We start from the raw sequence: 20386 nt of genomic DNA, 5'->3' as shown, positions 1-20386 counted from the left end.
TCAAGGATCCCTCCCACCCGGCTTACTCACTCTTCCAACTTCTTCCATCGGGCAGGAGATACAGAAGTCTGAGAACACGCACGAACAGACTCAAAAACAGCTTCTTCCCCGCTGTCACCAGACTCCTAAATAACCCTCTTATGGACTGTCCTCATTAACACTACACCCTGTCTGCTTCATCCGATGCCAATGCTTATGTAGTTACATTGTATATATTGTGTTGCCCTATTATGTATTTTCTTGTCTTTTCTTGAATTTTGTTTAATTCCCTTTTCTTCCATGTACTGAATGATCTGTTGAGCTGCTTGCAGAAAAATACTTTTCACTGACTTTGTCTGTATAAATGTTTCTGGAACATACCTCTCCATTCACCTGAGGAAGGAGCAGTGCTCCGAAAGCTCGTGTTTGAAACAAACCTGTTGGACTTTAACCTGGTGTTGGAAGACTTCTTACTAACTTTGCAGAGGAAGACAACAGAATAAGCACCCCATCCACCAGCAGTCTCTTCTGTCCCCACCCTCCTGCCCTCCTCCCCCTGGCGGGGTGTGTGTGCGTGTGGGTGAGTGCAGCCAATCTGGAAGGAGGTCGGCCTCCTATCACTCCTTCCCTCACGTGAGTATATGGGGGCGGGGGTTTGCAAATTGATGGGGAAGGGGGTGTACGCGCGCACTCTTTCAGCGGGTCGGTGCACACTCGATGGGCTGAATGGCTTCCTTCTGCGTTGCAGGGATCCTTAACTGTCTGTGTGGAGTCTGCACGTCCTCCCCGTGTGTGCGTGGGTTTCCTCCGGGTGCTCCGGTTTCCTTCCACAGTCCAAAGATGTGCGGGTTAGGTGGATTGGCCATGCTAAATTGCCCATAGTGTCCTAATAAAAGTAAGGTGGGGGGGTTGTTGGGTTACGGGTATAGGGTGGATACGTGGGTTTGAGTAGGGTGATCATTGCTCGGCACAACATCGAGGGCCGAAGGGCCTGTTCTGTGCTGTACTGTTCTATGTTCTATGTTAACGATTCTAATTCTCAGGGCAGCACGGTCGCATGGTGGGTGAGCACAATTGCTTCACAGCCCTCAGGGTCCCTGGTTCGATTCCCGGCTCGGGTCGCTGTCGAGACTGCACGTGTGTGTGTGTGTGAGTTTCCTCCGGGTGCTCCGGTTTCCTCCCACCGTCCAAAGGTGTGCAGGTTAGGTGGATTGGCCGTGCTAAATTGCCCCTTAGTGTCCAAAGATGTACAGGTTGGGTAGATTGGCCATGCTAAATTGGCCCTTAGTGTCCAAAGATGTGCAAGTTAGGTGGATTGGCCGTGCTAAATTGGCCCTTAGTGTCCAAAATTTCCCTTGGTGTTGGGTGGGGTTACTGGGTTATGGGGATAGGGTGGAGGTGTTGACCTTGGGTAGGGTGCTCTTTCCAAGAGCCGGTGCAGACTCGATGGGCCGAATGGCCTCCTTCTGCACTGTAAATTCTATAATTAACAAGGGCCGGATGCAGGGACAGTTGCTTCCTCTGACTGGGGTGGGTGGAAGGGGAGGGGGTGGGCGAACTGGAATCATGGAATAGAATTTTCAGTGCAGCAGGAGGCCATTCGGCCCATCGAGTCTGCAGCGGCCCTTGGAAAGAGCGCCCGAACTGAAGCCCAGGCCTCCACCCGATCCCAGTAACCCCACCTAACCTTTTATGGACACTTTTTTTTTTTTTTTTTTTATAAATTTAGATTAGCCAATTATTTTTTCCAATTAAGGGGCAATTTAGCGCGGCCAATCCACCTACTCTGCACATTTTTGGGTTGTGGGGGCGAAACCCACGCAGACACGGGGAGAACGTGCAAACTCCACACGGACAGTGACCCAGAGCCGGGATCGAACCTGGGACCTCAGCGCCGTGAGGCGGTTATGCTAACCACTAGGCCACCGTGCTGCCCTTTTTATGGACACTTAAGGGGCAATTTAGCATGGCCAATCCGCCCTAACCCGCACGTCTTTGGACTGTGGGAGGAAACCTGAGCACCCGGAGGAAACCCACACAGAAACGGGGAGGACGTGCGGACTCCGCACAGACAGTGACCCCAGCCGGGAAATCGAGCCTGGGACCTTGGAGCTGTGAAGGAACTGTGCTAACCACTGTGCTACCGTGGCCCCGAGAACGAGGTTGGGTGGGGGGTCACATTCTCTGGAAGATGATGTCAGTGCTTCGAGGGTGTATGAGAGAAAGAGGGTGCAGAGGAGATTCACCAGAGTAGATGCACTAAAGTCGGTGGAGTTGTGGACAGTGCGGAAGGATGTTGCAGATTACAGAGGGACAGAGATAAGCTGCAGAGCTGGGCTGAGAGGTGGCAAATGGAGTTTAATGCAGAAAAGTGTGAGGTGATTCATTTTGGAAGGAGTAACAGGAAGACAGAGTACTGGGCTAATGGTGAGATTCTTGGTCGTGTGGACGAGCAGAGAGATCTCGGTGTCCATGTCCATAGATCCCTGAAAGTTGCCACCCAGGTTGAGAGGGTTGTTAAGAAGGCGTACGGTGTGTTAGCTTTTATTGGTAGAGGGATTGAGTTTCGGAGCCATGAAGTCATGTTGCAGCTGTACAAAACTCTGGTGCGGCCGCATTTGGAGTATTGCGTACAGTTCTGGTCGCCGCATTATAGGAAGGATGTGGAAGCATTGGAAAGGGTGCAGAGGAGATTTACCAGGATGTTGCCTGGTATGGAGGGAAGATCTTATGAGGGAAGGCTGAGGGACTGGAGGCTGTTTTCGTTAGAGAGGAGACGATTAAGAGGTGACTTAATTGAGGCATACAAGATGATCAGAGGATTAGATAGGGTGGACAGTGAGAGCCTTTTTCCTCGGATGGTGATGTCCAGCACGAGGGGACATAGCTTTAAATTGAGGGGAGATAGATATAGGACAGATGTCAGAGGTAGGTTCTTTACTCAGAGAGTAGTAAAGGTGTGGAATGCCCTGCCTGCAACAGTAGTGGACTCGCCAACACTAAACGCATTCAAATGGTCATTGGATAGACATATGGACGATAAGGGAATAGTGTAGATGGGCTTTAGAGGGGTTTCACAGGTCAGCGCAACATCGAGGGCCGAAGGGCCTGTACTGTGCTGTAATGTTCTATTGTTTCCAGGGCTGGAACGTTTCTGCTGTGCAGAGAGGCTGTGGTTGTTTTCCCTGTAGCAGACAAGGTCGAGGGGGAAACCTGTGTGAGATGCACAAAAGTATGAGCGACCTATGGGCACTTACTGGAGAGGTCAATAGCCCAGGGGGCAGGAGGTTTAGCGGAGGATTTGAGGGCACATCTTTTCACCCAGACGGCTGATGGGAATCCGGGACTCGCTGCCTGGGAGGGTCGGCGAGGCGGGAACTCTCACAACTATGAAGGAGCGTCGGAAAACTCTCAAGTGTGCAAGACTCCGGACCGAGATACATTTCCAGAATCTAAAGGTGTCGAGGTGTACGGGGAGAGTGCTGGGAATTTCACGCCGAGGTAGGCGATGAGCGACGATGGCCTTGAACGGCAGAGCAGGCTTGAAGGGCTGTCATGTGAGTGTACCTTTACGAAATGGGTGTTTATAAAGGGGTGTGTATGTATGTAAATATCTGTAGTGAGTACACCTTTAAGAAATAGGTGTTTACTACTGCAGTGATGTCAGAGGGTGGACGGAGCTGGGCTGTCTGTCAGCTTTTTACTTTCGTTTTAGGCTGTTTGCTGCAGGGTGTGTTTTAGTTTCGTTTTCAGAGCTGGATAGCTGCAGTCACAGCCAGAAGGGGTATTAGTCACTCTCTCTGTAATCTAAAGACTGTACATCGATCCTGGTGATTTAAAACTAATAACAGTAGTGACTGTAACCTGATGTGCTTCTGGTAAAAGGTGTTTTTACGTCTTTTGGATGTTAAAAGGACAGCTTAAGGATTACTCAGTGTTGTATTCGTTGGGGGTTGTATTTGAATTAATGGTTGCTAAGATGTTCACTGTATGTTTTAAAAAGGTGAGTTCATCGAATAAACATTTTTTTGCTTTCAAAAATATCTCCATTTCTGCTGTACCACACCTGTAGAGTGGGCCGTGTGCTCCCCATACCGCAATCTAGTAAACGTTGCGGGTGAGGTGAACTCCATGATACACTTTGGGGTTCCCTAAACCCTGGCCCATAACAATAGGGACACGGATTGAAGGTGATTGGCCAAAGGAGAGACGGACACGCGAAGCGGAACTTCACCACACACGGCGAGGGGGTCAGGGGTCCTGAACCAACCTGAGAGGGTGGGGGCGGGGAGGAGAAGTCACATGTGCCGCAGATAAAGGGAGTTCCAGATTTTGATTAGGATACGGTGATTGCTGGTAACAACAGCTCCTGGTGTCGGGGGTAACATAGCGACATGGATTGAGGATCGGCTGGCTAACAGGGAACTGAGTCGGCATTGTTTAAATGATAAAATATTAAAGCATGCCGCTGTGCAGAGAGACCTGGGTGTGCTAGTGCACGAGTCGCAAAAAGTTGGTTTACAGGTGCAGCAGGTGATTCAGAAGGCAAATGGAATTTTATCCTTCATTGCTAGAGGGATGGAGTTTAAGACTCGGGAGGTTATGCTGCAATTGTATAAGGTGTTAGTGAGGCCACACCTGGAGTATTGTGTTCAGTTTTGGTCTCCTTACCTGAGAAAGGACGTACTGGCGCTGGAGGGTGTGCAGAGGAGATTCACTAGGTTAATCCCAGAGCTGAAGGGGTTGGATTACAAGGAAAGGTTGAGTAGACTGGGACTGTACTCGTTGGAATTTAGAAGGATGAGGGGGGATCTTATAGAAACATTTAAAATTATGAAGGGAATAGAAAGGATAGATGCGGGCAGGTTGTTTCTATTGGCAGGTGAAAGCAGAACTAGGGGGCATAGCCTCAAAATAAGGGGAAGTAGATTTAGGACTGAGTTTAGGAGGAACTTCTTCACCCAAAGGGTTGTGAATCTATGGAATTCCTTGCCCAGTGAAGCAGTTGAGGCTCCTTCATTAAATGTTTTTAAGGTAAAGATAGATAGTTTTTTGAAGAATAAAGGGATTAAGGGTTATGGTGTTCAGGCCGGAAAGTGGAGCTGAGTCCACAAAAGATCAGCCATGATCCAATTGAATGGCGGAGCAGGCTCGAGGGGCCAGATGGCCTGACTCCTGCTCCTAGTTCTTATGTTCGTTTTCTAGTTGGCAGGCTATGGCGAGGGTGGCGAGAACAGTTTCTCAATAACCTGGATGATGGTTTGGTTACTCATGACAATTTACTGATGACACAAAGATAGGTAGGACAGTAGAGTGTGAAGAAGACATCAGGGAGGTTACAAAGAACAAAGAAAAGTACAGCACAGGAACAGGCCCTTCGGCCCTCCAAGCCTGTGCTGACTATGCTGCCCGTCTGAACGACAATCTTCTACACTTCCTGGGTCCCGTATCCCTCTATTCCCATCCTATTCATGTATTTGTCAAGATGCCCCTTAAATGTCACTATCGTCCCTGCTTCCACCACCTCCTCCGGCAGCGAGTTCCAGGCACCCACTACCCTCTGTGTAAAAAAACCTGCCTCGTACATCTCCTCTAAACCTTGCCCCTCGCACCTTAAACCTTTGCCCCCTAGTAATTGACCCCCCTACCCTGGGGAAAAGCCTCTGACTATCCACTCTGTCTATGCTCCTCACAATTTTGCAGACCTCTATCAGGTCGCCCCTCAACCTCCGTCGTTCCAGTGAGAACAAACCGAGTTTATTCAACTGTTCCTCATAGCTAATGCCCTCCATACCAGGCAACATCCTGGTAAATCTCTTCTGCACCCTCTCTAAAGCCTCCACATCCTTCTGGTAGTGTGGCGGCCAGAATTGAACACTATACTCCAAGTGTGGCCTAACTGAGGTTCTATACAAGCCTGCAACATGACTTGCCAATTCTTATACTCAATGCCCCGGCCAATGAAGGCAAGCATGCCGTCTGCCTCCTTGACTATCTTCTCCACCTGTGTTGTCCCTGGGAAATAGAACAAAATGTGGGGAGAGGCGAAATTGTCCATTTTTGACAGGGAGAACTAAAAAAAAGATTTGTCACCGCAATGTGTCCGAGGGCTGGTCTACAGGTACGAGTGGTTCGGGAAGCTAATGGAACGTTATCGGGAGGGAACTTGGAAAGTAGGGAGGTTCTGTTTCAGTTGCACAGTGGTTAGCACTGCTGCCTCACAGCGCCAGGGTCCCGGGTTCGACCCGGCTCCAACCAGCCAAGAAATAACAGGCTGACAGACTGCGGCATCTGGCTAAGCTCGGACATTTGAGTTTATTAAGAAAGCAAAAAATTATACAGAAGCAGACTGGCTGAAATAATCACTCTGTTCTAATTGTATCAAATGGTGAAATCGAGGGGATGTTTGACGTTTGGGACCCTTCTATGGAGCCTGGGTTCCCCGGCTGTTGAGGAGATTGTTCGTTTGTGACTCTTTTCTTCTTGAATCGATACTTGAGTTGGCTGCGGGCGGCCTTGAGCAGGTCTGGGGAGTCCTTGACGTACTGGTAAAACTGGGCACAGGTCATGCTGTAGTTGAGCTGCACCTGGAGTTCGGCCTTAACCAGGCGCTCGCTCAGCCGGTTCCGTTCCTTGCTCCAGAGCGTGGCCATCAGGCGAAATACCCGCTCGCAGTAGCCGTTGGAGACGGGGATGGAGAGGACGAAAGAGACGAGGCGGAAGAGCTGGCCGCTTTCGTCGGGCGGCAGCTGGCGGAAGACTTCCACCCAGCGGCGGTCCAGCCGGGGCTCCTTGGCGGCGGTCTGGGCCTGCAGCCTGTGGAGGGCGCACAGCTCGTCGTGGAGCCGGTCCAGGTCGAGGGGCAGGCGCAGGGCGCGGGCCAGGGCCTCCAGCTCGGCCCAGCTCACCTCCCGGTCGAGGGAGAGGGCAGCCATGCCCCCGAAGAGGGCGGCGTCCGCCGGCCCGTAGCGCTGCTCCAGGAACTCCAGGCAGCGGGAGAGGGCCCCGCCGGCCTCCTCCTCGAAGCGCTGCCGCTCGGCGGGGGCCACGGCGGAGAGGGACGCCTGGCACGCCTGCCCGTAGAAGCGGTCCGCCCGCCGGCGCCTCAGCTTGGCCAGCAGGGCAGCGAGGACAGGGTCCAGCTCCAGGCAGGAGGCCTCAGGCTTCTCCAGCTGGGCCAGCGCCGTGTGGAAGGCCGACATGAGGTGGTGGGCAAAGTGGACGTAACATAGGGGCAGCGGGTCGGGCCCGGCGAAGGCCTGCCACACCACCCCGGCGCACTCCTCCTCGCCCGCCGCCAGGAAGTGGGCGCGCAGGGCCTCCCAGCTGCAGGCCAGCTGCCCCACGGCGGGCAGGAGGGAGAGCCAGCGCACGGGGGCACGCCGCAGGAGCTCCTTGTACTCCCGCTGCAGGAAGGCGGAGAAGCCGCGCAGCCCCTCGGCCGAGGAGGCGGAGGAGGAGGAGGAGAGCTCGCCGCACACCTTCAGCACCAGCCACTCCACGTCGAAGCTCAGCGCCTTCAGGCCCTTGCGGACGCAGTCGTGCATCAGGCGGCAGCGGCAGGCCACCTGCAGGGCGGTCCCGTGCCTCTGGCGCAGGCGGAGGTAGGCCGCGGCGTGCTTCTCCGCGTCCACCGAGGTGCCGTCCGCCACGTAGGCCGAGAGACAGCTGCCGTCCAGCCGGCCCTCACGCAGGACGCCCTCGAGTCGGTCGGCCAGGCCCTCGCCGGCAGCCGGGCCCTCGGCCTCGTCAGCCCGGTAACAGTCCAGCAGGCCGTGGCGCAGTCCCCGGGCCCGGTCGAAGTAGCGGACGGCCACCGGCAGGTAGGTGCGCCCCCCCCGGTTGGAGGCGTCAGCCGAGAGCGAGAAGCAGCCGGCGGCCCGCAGGCCGTCCAGCAGCAGCTCCCGCGAGTGGGGGGCCAGCACGTTCTCGGTCAGGCTGGCGGCCTTGGTGCGGCCGCAGTGGACGGGGCGGGTCAGGGCGGCGGCCCAGGGCGCCTCGGGCGCGTCCTCGCCCCAGCCGCGCCGCAGGAGCTGCTGGCCGCCGCCGTCCAGGCTGGAGTAGCTGAGGTGCTGGGTGACCCCCCGGTAGATTTCGGCCAACTCGGCCGCCGTGGCGAGGTTCTCGCGAGCCTCCGCCTGGCGGGCGGCCGAGTCGGCGGCCGGCGGAGGGGGGGGCGGAGGCGGGGCTGGCCGGCCCCGGTTCTTCACCGCCTCCTTGTGCCGGGTGCAGTCGGCGTGGCCCCGCACGGCCCGGCGACCCTCGTACTTGACGGAGAAGGACTGGTGGCACAGCAGGCACTGGGCGGTCGACTCGTTCAGCTTGCGCAGCCAGGGCCGGTACTCGGGGTGGAGGGCGCACCAGTCGTCGTTGTAGGTGCAGTAGTACTTGCGGCGGCGCTTCACCGCCTGGCGCTGCGGGCTGCCGCCCACCGTCACCTTGACCACGTCCGGACCCAGGTCGTCCATCGCTCCAGGGCGCCTGACCTCCGACCTACAGGGGCAGAAAGGAGAGCGGGTTTTGAGGAAATGAACAGAAAGGCATAATGGGTCGTTAGGCCAAGTTAGGAGTGACATTTTACTGCCGTAGAATAAGGAGTTTTTTTTTTTAGAACAGTACAGCACAGAACAGGCCCTTCGGCCCTCGATGTTGTGCCGAGCGATGATCACTCTACTCAAACCCACGTATCCACCCTATACCCGTAACCCAACAACCCCCCCTTAACCTTACTTTTTTAGGACACTACGGGCAATTTAGCATGGCCAATCCACCTAACCCGCACATCTTTGGACTGTGGGAGGAAACCGGAGCACCCGGAGGAAACCCACGCACACAGGGGGAGGACGTGCAGACTCCACACAGACAGTGACCCAGCCGGGAACTGAACCTGGGACCCTGGAGCTGTGAAGCATTGACGCTAACCACCATGCTACCGTGCTGCCCCAGGTTGGTTGGGGACTTTTGAACATCACCTGGGATTCAAGGCAGGAAGAGGGGGATGGGTAAGCCACTAAGACCATTTCTTTGTGGCCGAGGATACTGGGAAAAGGGGCCTCAGGTCAGGTTGAGGAATGTGGGGAAAGCCTATGGGAGCTTTGCATTTGTACTGTTGGCTTATTTGGTCGTATGTATGTGAAACTTGATGCAACTGGAATGTATCTGTACAGAAATGCTCGGCCCCTTTTGTTCACTCTGGCTGTTGAAGTACCAGGAGACGGTTGTGCCTTGGTCTTCTAATGGAGTGAGTCACCCAGCTGGCTGGTTGAAATAAACAATAATTGATACCTGCAAATCCGTCTCAAGTTTTATTGAGCCCAGACTGGCGGCAAAAGAATCAGGATCGTCCTTTGGTGCCGAAACCCGGGATTTCTCCAGATGCTCGCCTCTCATCTGCAAAATCAGAATTGGACTGATCTCGGAAGAGGAAATGGGCCCACGATATGAGTAGATGAAACTTGCCATGTGGATTTTCCTCTTTTTCATTTTCTGATTACAGTCTACTCTATTTGATCAGGTAAGATCGTCTCGACGAAATCAAAGATCAGTCGGGCGGATTAGAAGAATTGATTTCAGTCGATGCAGGTACGGCTGAGGGTTGAAATGAGGTAACAATTCAGCTGGTGACTGTTGGAATGTTGCCTGGTCAGTCAGTTGCATGTGAGTAGAAAATTAAAATTGGTTATATTAAATTACACTTTAATTCGGTTAAGGTCTTTAACAGGTTGATGGGATGTCGCAGAAACAGTTCAGTAAGGACCGCTGATGAAATGTTTGGGGGCAGTTCAATTCGGTACAATTAGAATTGGCTAAGTTAAAATTTATTGTTGGGAGATATGTTTGAGTGAAATAAGGAATTGGGAGATGAATGGGCACTAGGGGGAAATCAGACACTTGGGAAGTTTCGAACCGTATCGGAGAGCTCTCAGGAATTGAAAAAAATTCTGTTTCATAGAACAGTACAGCACAGAACAGGCCCTTCGGCCCTCAATGTTGTGCCGAGCCATGATCACCCTACTCAAACCCACGTATCCACCCTATACCCGCAACCCAACAACCCCCCTCTTAACCTTACTTTTTTAGGACACTATGGGCAATTTAGCATGGCCAATCCACCTAACCCTCACATCTTTGGACTGTGGGAGGAAACCGGAGCACCCGGAGGAAACCCACGCACACAGGGGGAGGACGTGCAGACTCCACACAGACAGTGACCCAGCCAGGAATCGAACCTGGGACCCTGGAGCTGTGAAGCATTTATGCTAACCACCATGCTACCCTGCTGCCCCATTTCAGTTTCTTTGAAAAATTCAAACTTGTATTGTGCGGTTGGTTGAGATGAATGAATGTATAATGATTTGAATTCCCTTGGTTTGAATGGAGATCTCCAATGAATGAATGAGTCCGTTTAATAAGAATTTGCGAACATCCTCTGGTATTTCTAGTTTTTTCAATGTTGTGATTTGCAAAACTAAGTTGCGCATCAATTAGGAGGTATACTCGGCCGTTAAAGTGAGATTTAAAACGGGGTAAGTATTTGAAAGTTCTTTAGAAAATCAGTAAGAACGATTAACATTGTGGGAGTTAATCAGAACATAATTCTCAGGAAGTAAACAAAAAGCAAAATCAAAATGCATGAATTGGGATTTGTAAATGATTAGTTGCAACTTGCCAGAGTCTTGGCTGCTAAAAAAAAATTAATTAAGAAATAAGAGAACAAAGGAATCTAAATTGAAATGTGAAGACTAGGCATTCAGTGTCCGCCATGTGCTACATTGCAGATGTAGCTTTTAGGAATAAAGATATGGGACTGGAGCTCAGATCAGGCAGCACGGTAGCATTGTGGTTAGCACAATTGCTTCACAGCTCCAGGGTCCCAGGTTCGATTCCCGGCTGGGTCACTGTCTGTGCGGAGTCTGCACCTTCTCCCCGTGTGCGTGGGTTTCCTCCGGGTGCTCCAGTTTCCTCCCACAGTCCAAAGATGTGCGGGTTAGGTGGATTGGCCACGCTAAATTGCCCTTAGTGTCTAAAATTGCCCTTAGTGTTGGGTGGGGTTACTGGGTTATGGGGATAGGGTGGAGGTGTGGGCTTGGATACGGTGCTCTTTCCAAGAGCCGGTGCAGACTCAATGGGCCGAATGGCCTCCTTCTGCACTGTAAATTCTATAATTCTATGATAATCAGGAGCATTGCTCGCAGTATCAGGAAACGAGAATGTGATGGCAGGGAAAGATTTTTAAAAAAGAAAAAATTAAGGTATAAGCACCAATTGATAACTAGAGGAAATAAGGAAAGCAAAACTAGTCATACCTTTGGCACTAAACATTATACTGTAAATTGCCACAAGATATGTTAATTCCCCGAACCACTTTCATAGTAAGGTAGCTGATTAAACATGATTTGGCTTTAGTATTGTGGTGAATGTGATTCACACCGGATTATAATCAGTTTATAGATGTGTCTGTATTGTAAGTGCAGTTGCACTACCTGTCCTCCAGGGGGAGTAGCTCTGGGAATGCTCGAGTTGTAAGGGGCTTCTCCCTTGGCTCTGCCCAGGACTCCTCCCCCGGAAGCTGCTGTATAAAGATCAGTGCCACAGGGTCAGCCGGCCAGTTCACAGAAAGTTCAACGGCTAACAGGCTGGCTCTGTTGTGAGTATATTAAAGCCGCTATTCTAATCCTACAAGCACGTGTCTGCAAAATTGCTGGTTCCAACAAGTATATATTGATGATGTGTTAATTAGAGATGATGATCAGGAGGACCCATGTTGAAAGAGTGACCAAGATTATTAAAACACTTAGTGAAGTAGGATTTAAAATAGGGTTAAAGAACGGCCAGATTGGCAGGAGCGTAGTCGACTATCAGTGACAAAGGCAGGCAGGGAGGCCAGTGTTGGGATGGGAGAGAAAGTTACTAGAATCACAGCGCCTGTTTCAGGAAATCGGGCTTCAGCAAATCATGAGAACTCTGGGGTATTTGAGACACCGATCGAAGAACGGTCACGAGAGCATGCAGGCTCTGTTTTTCCTCGGGGCAGCGAAAATAAATTGTACTTTTTAATCACAGCTAATAGAAGCACAGGGGGGAGTTGCATTAGAGAATTGGTCCCCAGGTTAAAATGATTCATTGTCAACACAATGAAACATCGTATCAAAGGTGTGGCACGTCCTGTAGCCCAGTAGTTTGGTCAAGGAGTAATCATATGGTAGCTAGGAGAATGACAGACACAGCGCAGTCAGGCGATTTGATATTGCATTGAGAACAATAGAAATTTGGACAGCACGGTAGCATTGTGGATCAGCACAATTGCTTCACAGCTCCAGGGTCCCAGGTTCGATTCCCGGCTTGGGTCACTGTCTGTGCGGAGTCTGCACGTCCTCCCCGTGTGTGTGTGCGTGGGTTTCCTCCGGGTGCTCCGGTTTCCTCCCACAGTCCAAAGATGTGCACGTTAGGTGGATTGGACATGATAAATTGCCCTTAGTGTCCAAAATTAGTGTTGGGTGGGGTTACTGGGTTATGGGGTGGAGGTGTGGGCTTGAGTAGGGTGCTCTTTCCAAGAGCCAGTGCAGACTCGATGGGCCGACTGGCCTCCTTCTGTACTGTAAATTCTATGAAATGGGGAAATGCTTCAGCTCAAAGCAATACTGGTGATCGAAGTTTGTAATGACCTGGCGATGTAGAATTAGCCCAACCGTGTTAGAGACTGTATCACTGCAATGGGACTGTGCCACAGGATAGATCATATCCCCCAACTCGCTCAGAGAAGGGAAAAATGAATGTTTGGGTGTGGGTGTCAGGACGCCAGTGAACTGAAACCTGTTAGCAGCATCAATAGGACAGGTGATACAGTGAAAATGTCATGTCCAGAACTTATCCTGTCACAATCAGAATTAAAGACATTGAAGTAGAAGCAGTAGCAATATCCAAAATGTATCAGGGAAAGTGTCGACCTGATTAAATCACTGAGTTAGAAAAAGAGGAATGGCGGCAATGGAAATCCGGAAGTCCTGGAGAGGGTACTTCTGGAATATCCAAGCAAGGATAGGAAGATACAAATCAAGAAATAAACAATAATTGATACCTGCAAATCCGTCTCAAGTTTTATTGAGCCCAGACTGGCAGTAAAAGAATCAGGACTGTCAGTTTCACCGAGAGCGGCGGGGAGGGGGTGATGGAAGCCGTTTAGCCCCTCTCAGTCAGCGGCATTTCATTGAAACACAGGGCCGTTCGGCCCCTTGAACCCGCCCACGGCCAACCTGTTCCGACAGCCCCCCCCTTTGATCCATTTGGCTTCAAGAACCGTATCTAACCTTCCGCCCCGCTCCCAGGGATAGGAGGCCATTTGACCCTTTCGCTGTGGGAGAGGATGTCTTTCTGCACCTCTCCCGGAGGTCAGGGGGCATTCAGCCCCTCTTGCAGGGACAGGAGGCGATTCTGTCCCGCTTTTAGTGATCGGTGGAGGACGGTCGGTCCATCAGCGGCACACGGAGAAGGACCCAGCCCCTTGACCCGTTCGACACATTCTGCCAAGTACCTGGACTTACCCGTCACGAGGGAGAGCTCAAACTCAGCCGGGCTGCCCGAGTCACCGTGAGGAGATGGGGACAGTGCTGGAAGGGAAGGAAAAGGGTACGTTAATGGGCAGCCAGCTTCCATCTCAAAACAGGCCAGATAATCAAAGCAGCGCTCCCTCCGTACTGACCCTCTGACAGTGCGGCACTCCCTCAGTACTGACCCTGTGACAGTGCGGCACTCCCTCAGTACTGACCCTCTGACAGTGCGGCACTCCCTCAGTACTGACCCTCTGACAGTGCGGGACTCCCTCAGTACTGACCCTCTGACAGTGCAGCACTCCCTCAGTACTGACCCTCTGACAGTGCGGCACTCCCTCAGTACTGACTCTCTGACAGTGCGGCACTCCCTCAGTACTGACCCTCTGACAGTGCGGCACTCCCTCCGTACTGACCCTCTGACAGTGCGGCACTCCCTCAGTACTGACCCTCTGACAGTGCAGCACTCCCTCAGTACTGACCCTCTGACAGTGCGGCACTCCCTCAGTACTGACCCTCTGACAGTGCGGCACTCCCTCAGTACTGACCCTCTGACAGTGCGGCGCTCCCTCAGTACTGACCCTCTGACAGTGCGGCGCTCCCTCAGTACTGACCCTCTGACAGTGCAGCACTCCCTCAGTACTGACTCTCTGACAGTGCAGCACTCCCTCAGTACTGACCCTCTGACAGTGCGGCACTCCCTCAGTACTGACCCTCTGACAGTGCGGGGCTCCCTCAGTACTGATCCTTTGACAGTGCGGCACTCCCTCAGTACTGACCCTCTGACAGTGCGGCACTCCCTCAGTACTGACCCTCTGACAGTGCCGCACTCCCTCAGTACTGACCCTCTGACAGTGCAGCACTCCCTCAGTGCTGACCCTCTGACAGTGCGGCGCTCCCTCAGTACTGACCCTCTGACAGTGCGGCACTCCCTCAGTACTGACCCTCTGACAGTATGGCACTCCCTCAGTACAGACCCTCTGACAGTGCAGCACTCACTCAGTACTGACCCTCTGACAGTGCGGCACTCCCTCAGTACTGACCCTCTGACAGTCCGGCACTCCCTCAGTACTGACCCTCTGACAGTGCAGCGCTCCCTCAGTACTGACCCTCTGACAGTGCAGCACCCCCTCTGTACTGACCCTCTGACAGTGCGGCACTCCCTCAGTACTGACCCTCTGACAGTGCGGCACTCCCTCAGTATTGACCCTCTGACAGTGTGGCGCTCCCTCAGTACTGACCCTCTGACAGTGCGGCACTCCCTCAGTACTGACCCTCTGACAGTGCGGCACTCCCTCAGTACTGACCCTCTGACAGTGCAGTGCTCCCTCAGTACTGACCCTCTGACAGTGCGGCACTCCCTCAGTTCTGACCCTCTGACAGTGCAGCACTCCCTCAGTACTGACCCTCTGACAGTGCAGTGCTCCCTCAGTACTGACCCTCTGACAGTGCAGCACTCCCTCAGTACTGACCCTCTGACAGTGCGGCGCTCCCTCAGTACTAACCCTCTGACAGTGCGGCGCTCCCTCAGTACTGACCCTCTGACAGTGCAGCACCCCCTCTGTACTGACCCTCTGACAGTGCGGCACTCCCTCAGTACTGACCCTCTGACAGTGCGGCACTCCCTCAGTATTGACCCTCTGACAGTGTGGCGCTCCCTCAGTACTGACCCTCTGACAGTGTGGCGCTCCCTCAGTACTGACCCTCTGACAGTGCGACGCTCCCTCAGTACTGACCCTCTGACAATGCAGCACTCCCTCAGTACTGACCCTCTGACAGTGCAGCACTCCCTCAGTACAGACCCTCTGACAGTGCGACGCTCCCTCAGTACTGACCCTCTGACAATGCAGCACTCCCTCAGTACTGACACTCTGACAGTGCAGCACTCCCTCAGTACTGACCCTCTGACAGTGCAGCGCTCCCTCAGTACTGTCCCTCTGACAGTGCAGCACTCCCTCAGTTCTGACCCTCTGACAGTGCAGCACTCCCTCAGTACTGACCCTCTGACAGTGCAGCACTCCCTCAGTACTGACCCTCTGACAGTGCAGCGCTCCCTCAGTACTGACCCTCTGACAGTGCGGCACTCCCTCAGTACTGACCTTCTGACAGTGCGGCGCTCCCTCAGTACTGACCCTCTGACAGTGCGGCACTCCCTCAATACTGACCCTCTGACAGTGCAGCGCTCCCTCAGTACTGACCCTCTGACAGTGCGGCACTCCCTCAGTACTGACCCTCTGACAGTGCGGCACTCCCTCAGTATTGACCCTCTGACAGTGTGGCCCTCCCTCAGTACTGACCCTCTGACAGTGCAGCACTCCCTCAGTACTGACCCTCTGACAGTGCGGCACTCCCTCAGTACTGACCCACTGACAGTGCGGCGCTCCCTCAGTACTGACCCTCTGACAGTGCAGCACTCCCTCAGTACTGACCCTCTGACAGTGCAGCGCTCCCTCAGTACTGACCCTCTGACAGTGCGGCACTCCCTCAGTACTGACCCTCTGACAGTGTGTCACTCCCTCAGTACTGACCCTCTGACAGTGCGGCACTCCCTCAGTACTGACCCTCTGACAGTGCGGCACTCCCTCAGTACTGACCCTCTGACAGTGCGGCACTCCCTCAGTACTGACCCTCTGACAGTGCGGCACTCCCTCAGTTCTGACCCTCTGACAGTGCAGCACTCCCTCAGTACTGACCCTCTGACAGTGCAGTGCTCCCTCAGTACTGACCCTCTGACAGTGCAGCACTCCCTCAGTACTGACCCTCTGACAGTGCGGCGCTCCCTCAGTACTAACCCTCTGACAGTGCGGCGCTCCCTCAGTACTGACCCTCTGACAGTGCAGCACCCCCTCTGTACTGACCCTCTGACAGTGCGGCACTCCCTCAGTACTGACCCTCTGACAGTGCGGCACTCCCTCAGTATTGACCCTCTGACAGTGTGGCGCTCCCTCAGTACTGACCCTCTGACAGTGTGGCGCTCCCTCAGTACTGACCCTCTGACAGTGCGACGCTCCCTCAGTACTGACCCTCTGACAATGCAGCACTCCCTCAGTACTGACCCTCTGACAGTGCAGCACTCCCTCAGTACAGACCCTCTGACAGTGCGACGCTCCCTCAGTACTGACCCTCTGACAATGCAGCACTCCCTCAGTACTGACACTCTGACAGTGCAGCACTCCCTCAGTACTGACCCTCTGACAGTGCAGCGCTCCCTCAGTACTGTCCCTCTGACAGTGCAGCACTCCCTCAGTTCTGACCCTCTGACAGTGCAGCACTCCCTCAGTACTGACCCTCTGACAGTGCAGCACTCCCTCAGTACTGACCCTCTGACAGTGCAGCGCTCCCTCAGTACTGACCCTCTGACAGTGCGGCACTCCCTCAGTACTGACCCTTCTGACAGTGCGGCACTCCCTCAGTACTGACCCTCTGACAGTGCGGCACTCCCTCAATACTGACCCTCTGACAGTGCAGCGCTCCCTCAGTACTGACCCTCTGACAGTGCGGCACTCCCTCAGTACTGACCCTCTGACAGTGCGGCACTCCCTCAGTATTGACCCTCTGACAGTGTGGCCCTCCCTCAGTACTGACCCTCTGACAGTGCAGCACTCCCTCAGTACTGACCCTCTGACAGTGCGGCACTCCCTCAGTACTGACCCTCTGACAGTGCGGCGCTCCCTCAGTACTGACCCTCTGACAGTGCAGCACTCCCTCAGTACTGACCCTCTGACAGTGCAGCGCTCCCTCAGTACTGACCCTCTGACAGTGCGGCACTCCCTCAGTACTGACCCTCTGACAGTGTGTCACTCCCTCAGTACTGACCCTCTGACAGTGCGGCACTCCCTCAGTACTGACCCTCTGACAGTGCGGCACTCCCTCAGTACTGACCCTCTGACAGTGCGGCACTCCCTCAGTACTGACCCTCTGACAGTGCGGCACTCCCTCAGTACTGACCCTCTGACAGTGCGGCACTCCCTCAGTACTGACCCTCTGATAGTCAGTCGGGGGATTTGAATGCAGATTTGAGGGATTTGAATTAAGATTTGTGGGATTTGATTGCAGATTGGAGAGATGGGCCACGCTGGACTACCCACCGATAGGCACACGGAGGGCGACAGTGAATGTGGGCTCAGTGATGACTCGAGGTGGCATCGGATTAAACAGAGCCTGGACTGCAAACCATCCGCTTCAAGAAGACCACCATCATACCGGTACCAAAGAACACCTTGATCCACTGCAATTCACATACCGTCGCAACCGGTCCACATCAGACGCCATTTCCCTGGCCCTACACTCATCCCTAGAGCATCTCGACAACAAGGACTCCTACATCAGACCCCTATTTATTGACTACAGCTCCGCCTTCAACACCATAATCCCAGCCAAGCTCATATCAAAGCTCCAAAACCTAGGACTTGGCTCTCCACTCTGCAACTGGATCCTTGACTTTCTGACCAACAGACCACAGTGAGTAAGAATGAACACCAACTCCTCCTCCACAATAGTCCTCAATACCGGTGCCCCGCAAGGCTGCGTATTTAGCCCCCTACCCTACTCCCTGTACACACACGACTGCATGGCAAAACTTGGTTCCAACTCCATCTGCAAGTTTGCTGACGATACGACCATAGTGGGCCGGATCTCGAATAACGACGAGTCAGAATACAGGAGGGAGATAGAGAACCTAGTGGAGTGGTGTAACGACAACAATCTCTCTCTCAATGCCAGCAAAACTAAAGAGCTGGTCATTGGCTTCAGGAAGCAAAGTACTGTACACACCCCTGTCAGCATCAACGGGGCCGAGGTGGAGATGGTTAGCAGTTTCAAATTCCTCGGGGTGCACATCTCCAAAAATCTGTCCTGGTCCATTCACGTCAACGCTATCACCAAGAAAGCACAACAGCGCCTATACTTCCTCAGGTAACTAAGGAAATTCGGCATGTCCACACTAACCCTTACCAACTTTTATAGATGCACCATAGAAAGCATCCTATCGGGCTGCATCACAGCCTGGGTATGGCAACTGCTCGGCCCAGGGCCGCAAGGAACTTCAGAGAGTCGTGAATACCGCCCAGTCCATCACACGAACCCGCCTCCCATCCATTGATTCCATCTACACCTCCCGCTGCCTGGGGAAAGCAGGGCAGCAGAATCAAAGACCCCTCCCACCCGGCTTACTCACTCTTCCAACTTCTTCCATCGGGCAGGAGATACAGAAGTCTGAGAACACGCACGAACAGACTCAAAAACAGGTTCTTCCCCACTGTCACCAGACTCCTAAACGACCCTCTTATGGACTGACCTCATTAACACTACACCCTGTCTGCTTCACCCAATGCCAATGCTTATGTAGTTACATTGTATATCTTGTGTTGCCCTATTATGTATTTTCTTTTATTCCCGTTTCTTCCCATGTACTTAATGATCTGTTGAGCTGCTTGCAGAAAAATACTTTTCACTGTACCTCGGTACACGTGACAATAAACAAATCCAATCCAATCCAGGAGGCAGCAATCAGGGACCTGGAGAATGCGGGCAACCAAACAGAGGGGCCGAATAGCCCACCTTCAAACAGAAGTGGCGAGATTGGTGGCAACGTCCTGGGCACTGAAGGATCAGCACAACCCATCGCACCGCAAGATTGGCCACAGGCCTACTGTGAATTTAACACAGCCAAGGCTGCCCTGGACACGATTGGGGCCAAACTGTGGGTAACCTTCCAGGGGAAGGACTTTGACTTCAGTGCGCCGGCCGAGGTGGAAGGGCCCGTTTGGAGACTTGGGCGGAGAGACGGCAGATGGAGTTTAACCCGGACAAATGTGAGGTAATGCATTTTGGAAGGTTTAATACAGGTCGGGAATAGACAGTGAATGGTGGAACCCTCAAGAGTATTGACAGTCAGAGAGATCTAGGTGTACAGGTCCACAGGTCACTGAAAGGGGCGACACAGGTGGAGAAGGTAGTCAAGAAGGCAGACGGCATGCTTGCCTTCATTGGCCGAGGCATTGAGTATAAGAATTGGCAAGTCATGTTGCAGCTGTACAGAACCTTAGTTAGGCCACACTTGGGAGTATAGTGTTCAATTCTGGTCGCCACACTACCAGAAGGATGTGGAGGCTTTAGAGAGGGTGCAGAAGAGATTTGCCAGGATATTGCCTGGTATGGAGGGCATTAGCTATGAGGAGCGGTTGAATAAACTCGGTATGTTCTCACTGGAACGACGGAGGTTGAGGGGCGACCTGATAGAGGTCTACAAAATTATGAGGGGCCTGGACAGAGTGGATAGTCAGAGGATTTTCCCCAGGGTAGAGGGGTCAATTACTAGGGGGCATAGGTTTAAGGTGCGAGGGGCAAGGTTTAGAGGAGATGTACGAGGCAAGTTGTGTTTACACAGAGGGTAGTGGGTGCCTGGAACTCGCTGCCGGAGGAGGTGGTGGAAGCCGGGACGATAGTGACGTTTAAGGGGCGTACTGCTGAATAAGAGGCAGCATTCAAGGCAATGAGGATGGTTACGGGCCTGAGGGGGGATGGCACATCATGGTCAGCGGTGTGCTGGATGGTGCTGGTAAACGCGAATGCTCCCAACTGGGGCGATGTGGAACGTATAAAGAAAACCCTGGCAGAAATCCCCGACATAGACACACAGCAACTGAGGGGGGATTTTAACTGTGTACAGGACCCACGGATACAGCCTCAAATCGGGATGGGGGGGGGAACTATTGAAGATGGCAAGATGGAGATCTCCTCCTCCTCCTCCCCCCCCCATGGTCGGCAGGACCTACTCCAGTTTAGTACTTCCTGCTGCACTGGAGCGCCTGGCAGGGATGCCCGCTGTGCCTGCTGCTGCGCTGGCAATTGAGCCCACG

At 53.3% G+C, this 20386-nt stretch overlaps 1 protein-coding gene across 1 annotated transcript; it reads right to left on the bottom strand.

The window, feature by feature from the left end:
- Nucleotides 1–6269: 6269 nt before the first annotated feature.
- Nucleotides 6270–13637, bottom strand: LOC119960426. The gene is made up of 2 exons (XM_038788144.1): nucleotides 13521–13637; nucleotides 6270–8472 (listed from the first exon to the last, which is right to left on the bottom strand). The coding sequence occupies exon 2, from the start codon at nucleotides 8445–8447 to the stop codon at nucleotides 6342–6344; it is 2106 nt and encodes a 701-aa protein (XP_038644072.1). The 5' UTR covers nucleotides 8448–8472; nucleotides 13521–13637; the 3' UTR covers nucleotides 6270–6341.
- Between the last annotated feature and the right edge of the window lie 6749 nt (nucleotides 13638–20386).

The sequence above is a fragment of the Scyliorhinus canicula genome, unplaced genomic scaffold (genome assembly GCF_902713615.1).
Source record: "Scyliorhinus canicula unplaced genomic scaffold, sScyCan1.1, whole genome shotgun sequence".
NCBI lineage: Eukaryota > Metazoa > Chordata > Chondrichthyes > Carcharhiniformes > Scyliorhinidae > Scyliorhinus > Scyliorhinus canicula.
This window is presented reverse-complemented; position numbering and strand designations above follow the sequence as displayed.

Coding starts and splice junctions, on each gene's coding strand:
- LOC119960426 (XM_038788144.1), bottom strand. CDS start 8,447: ATGGACGACCTGGGTCCGGACGTGGTCAAGGTGACGGTGGGCGGCAGC.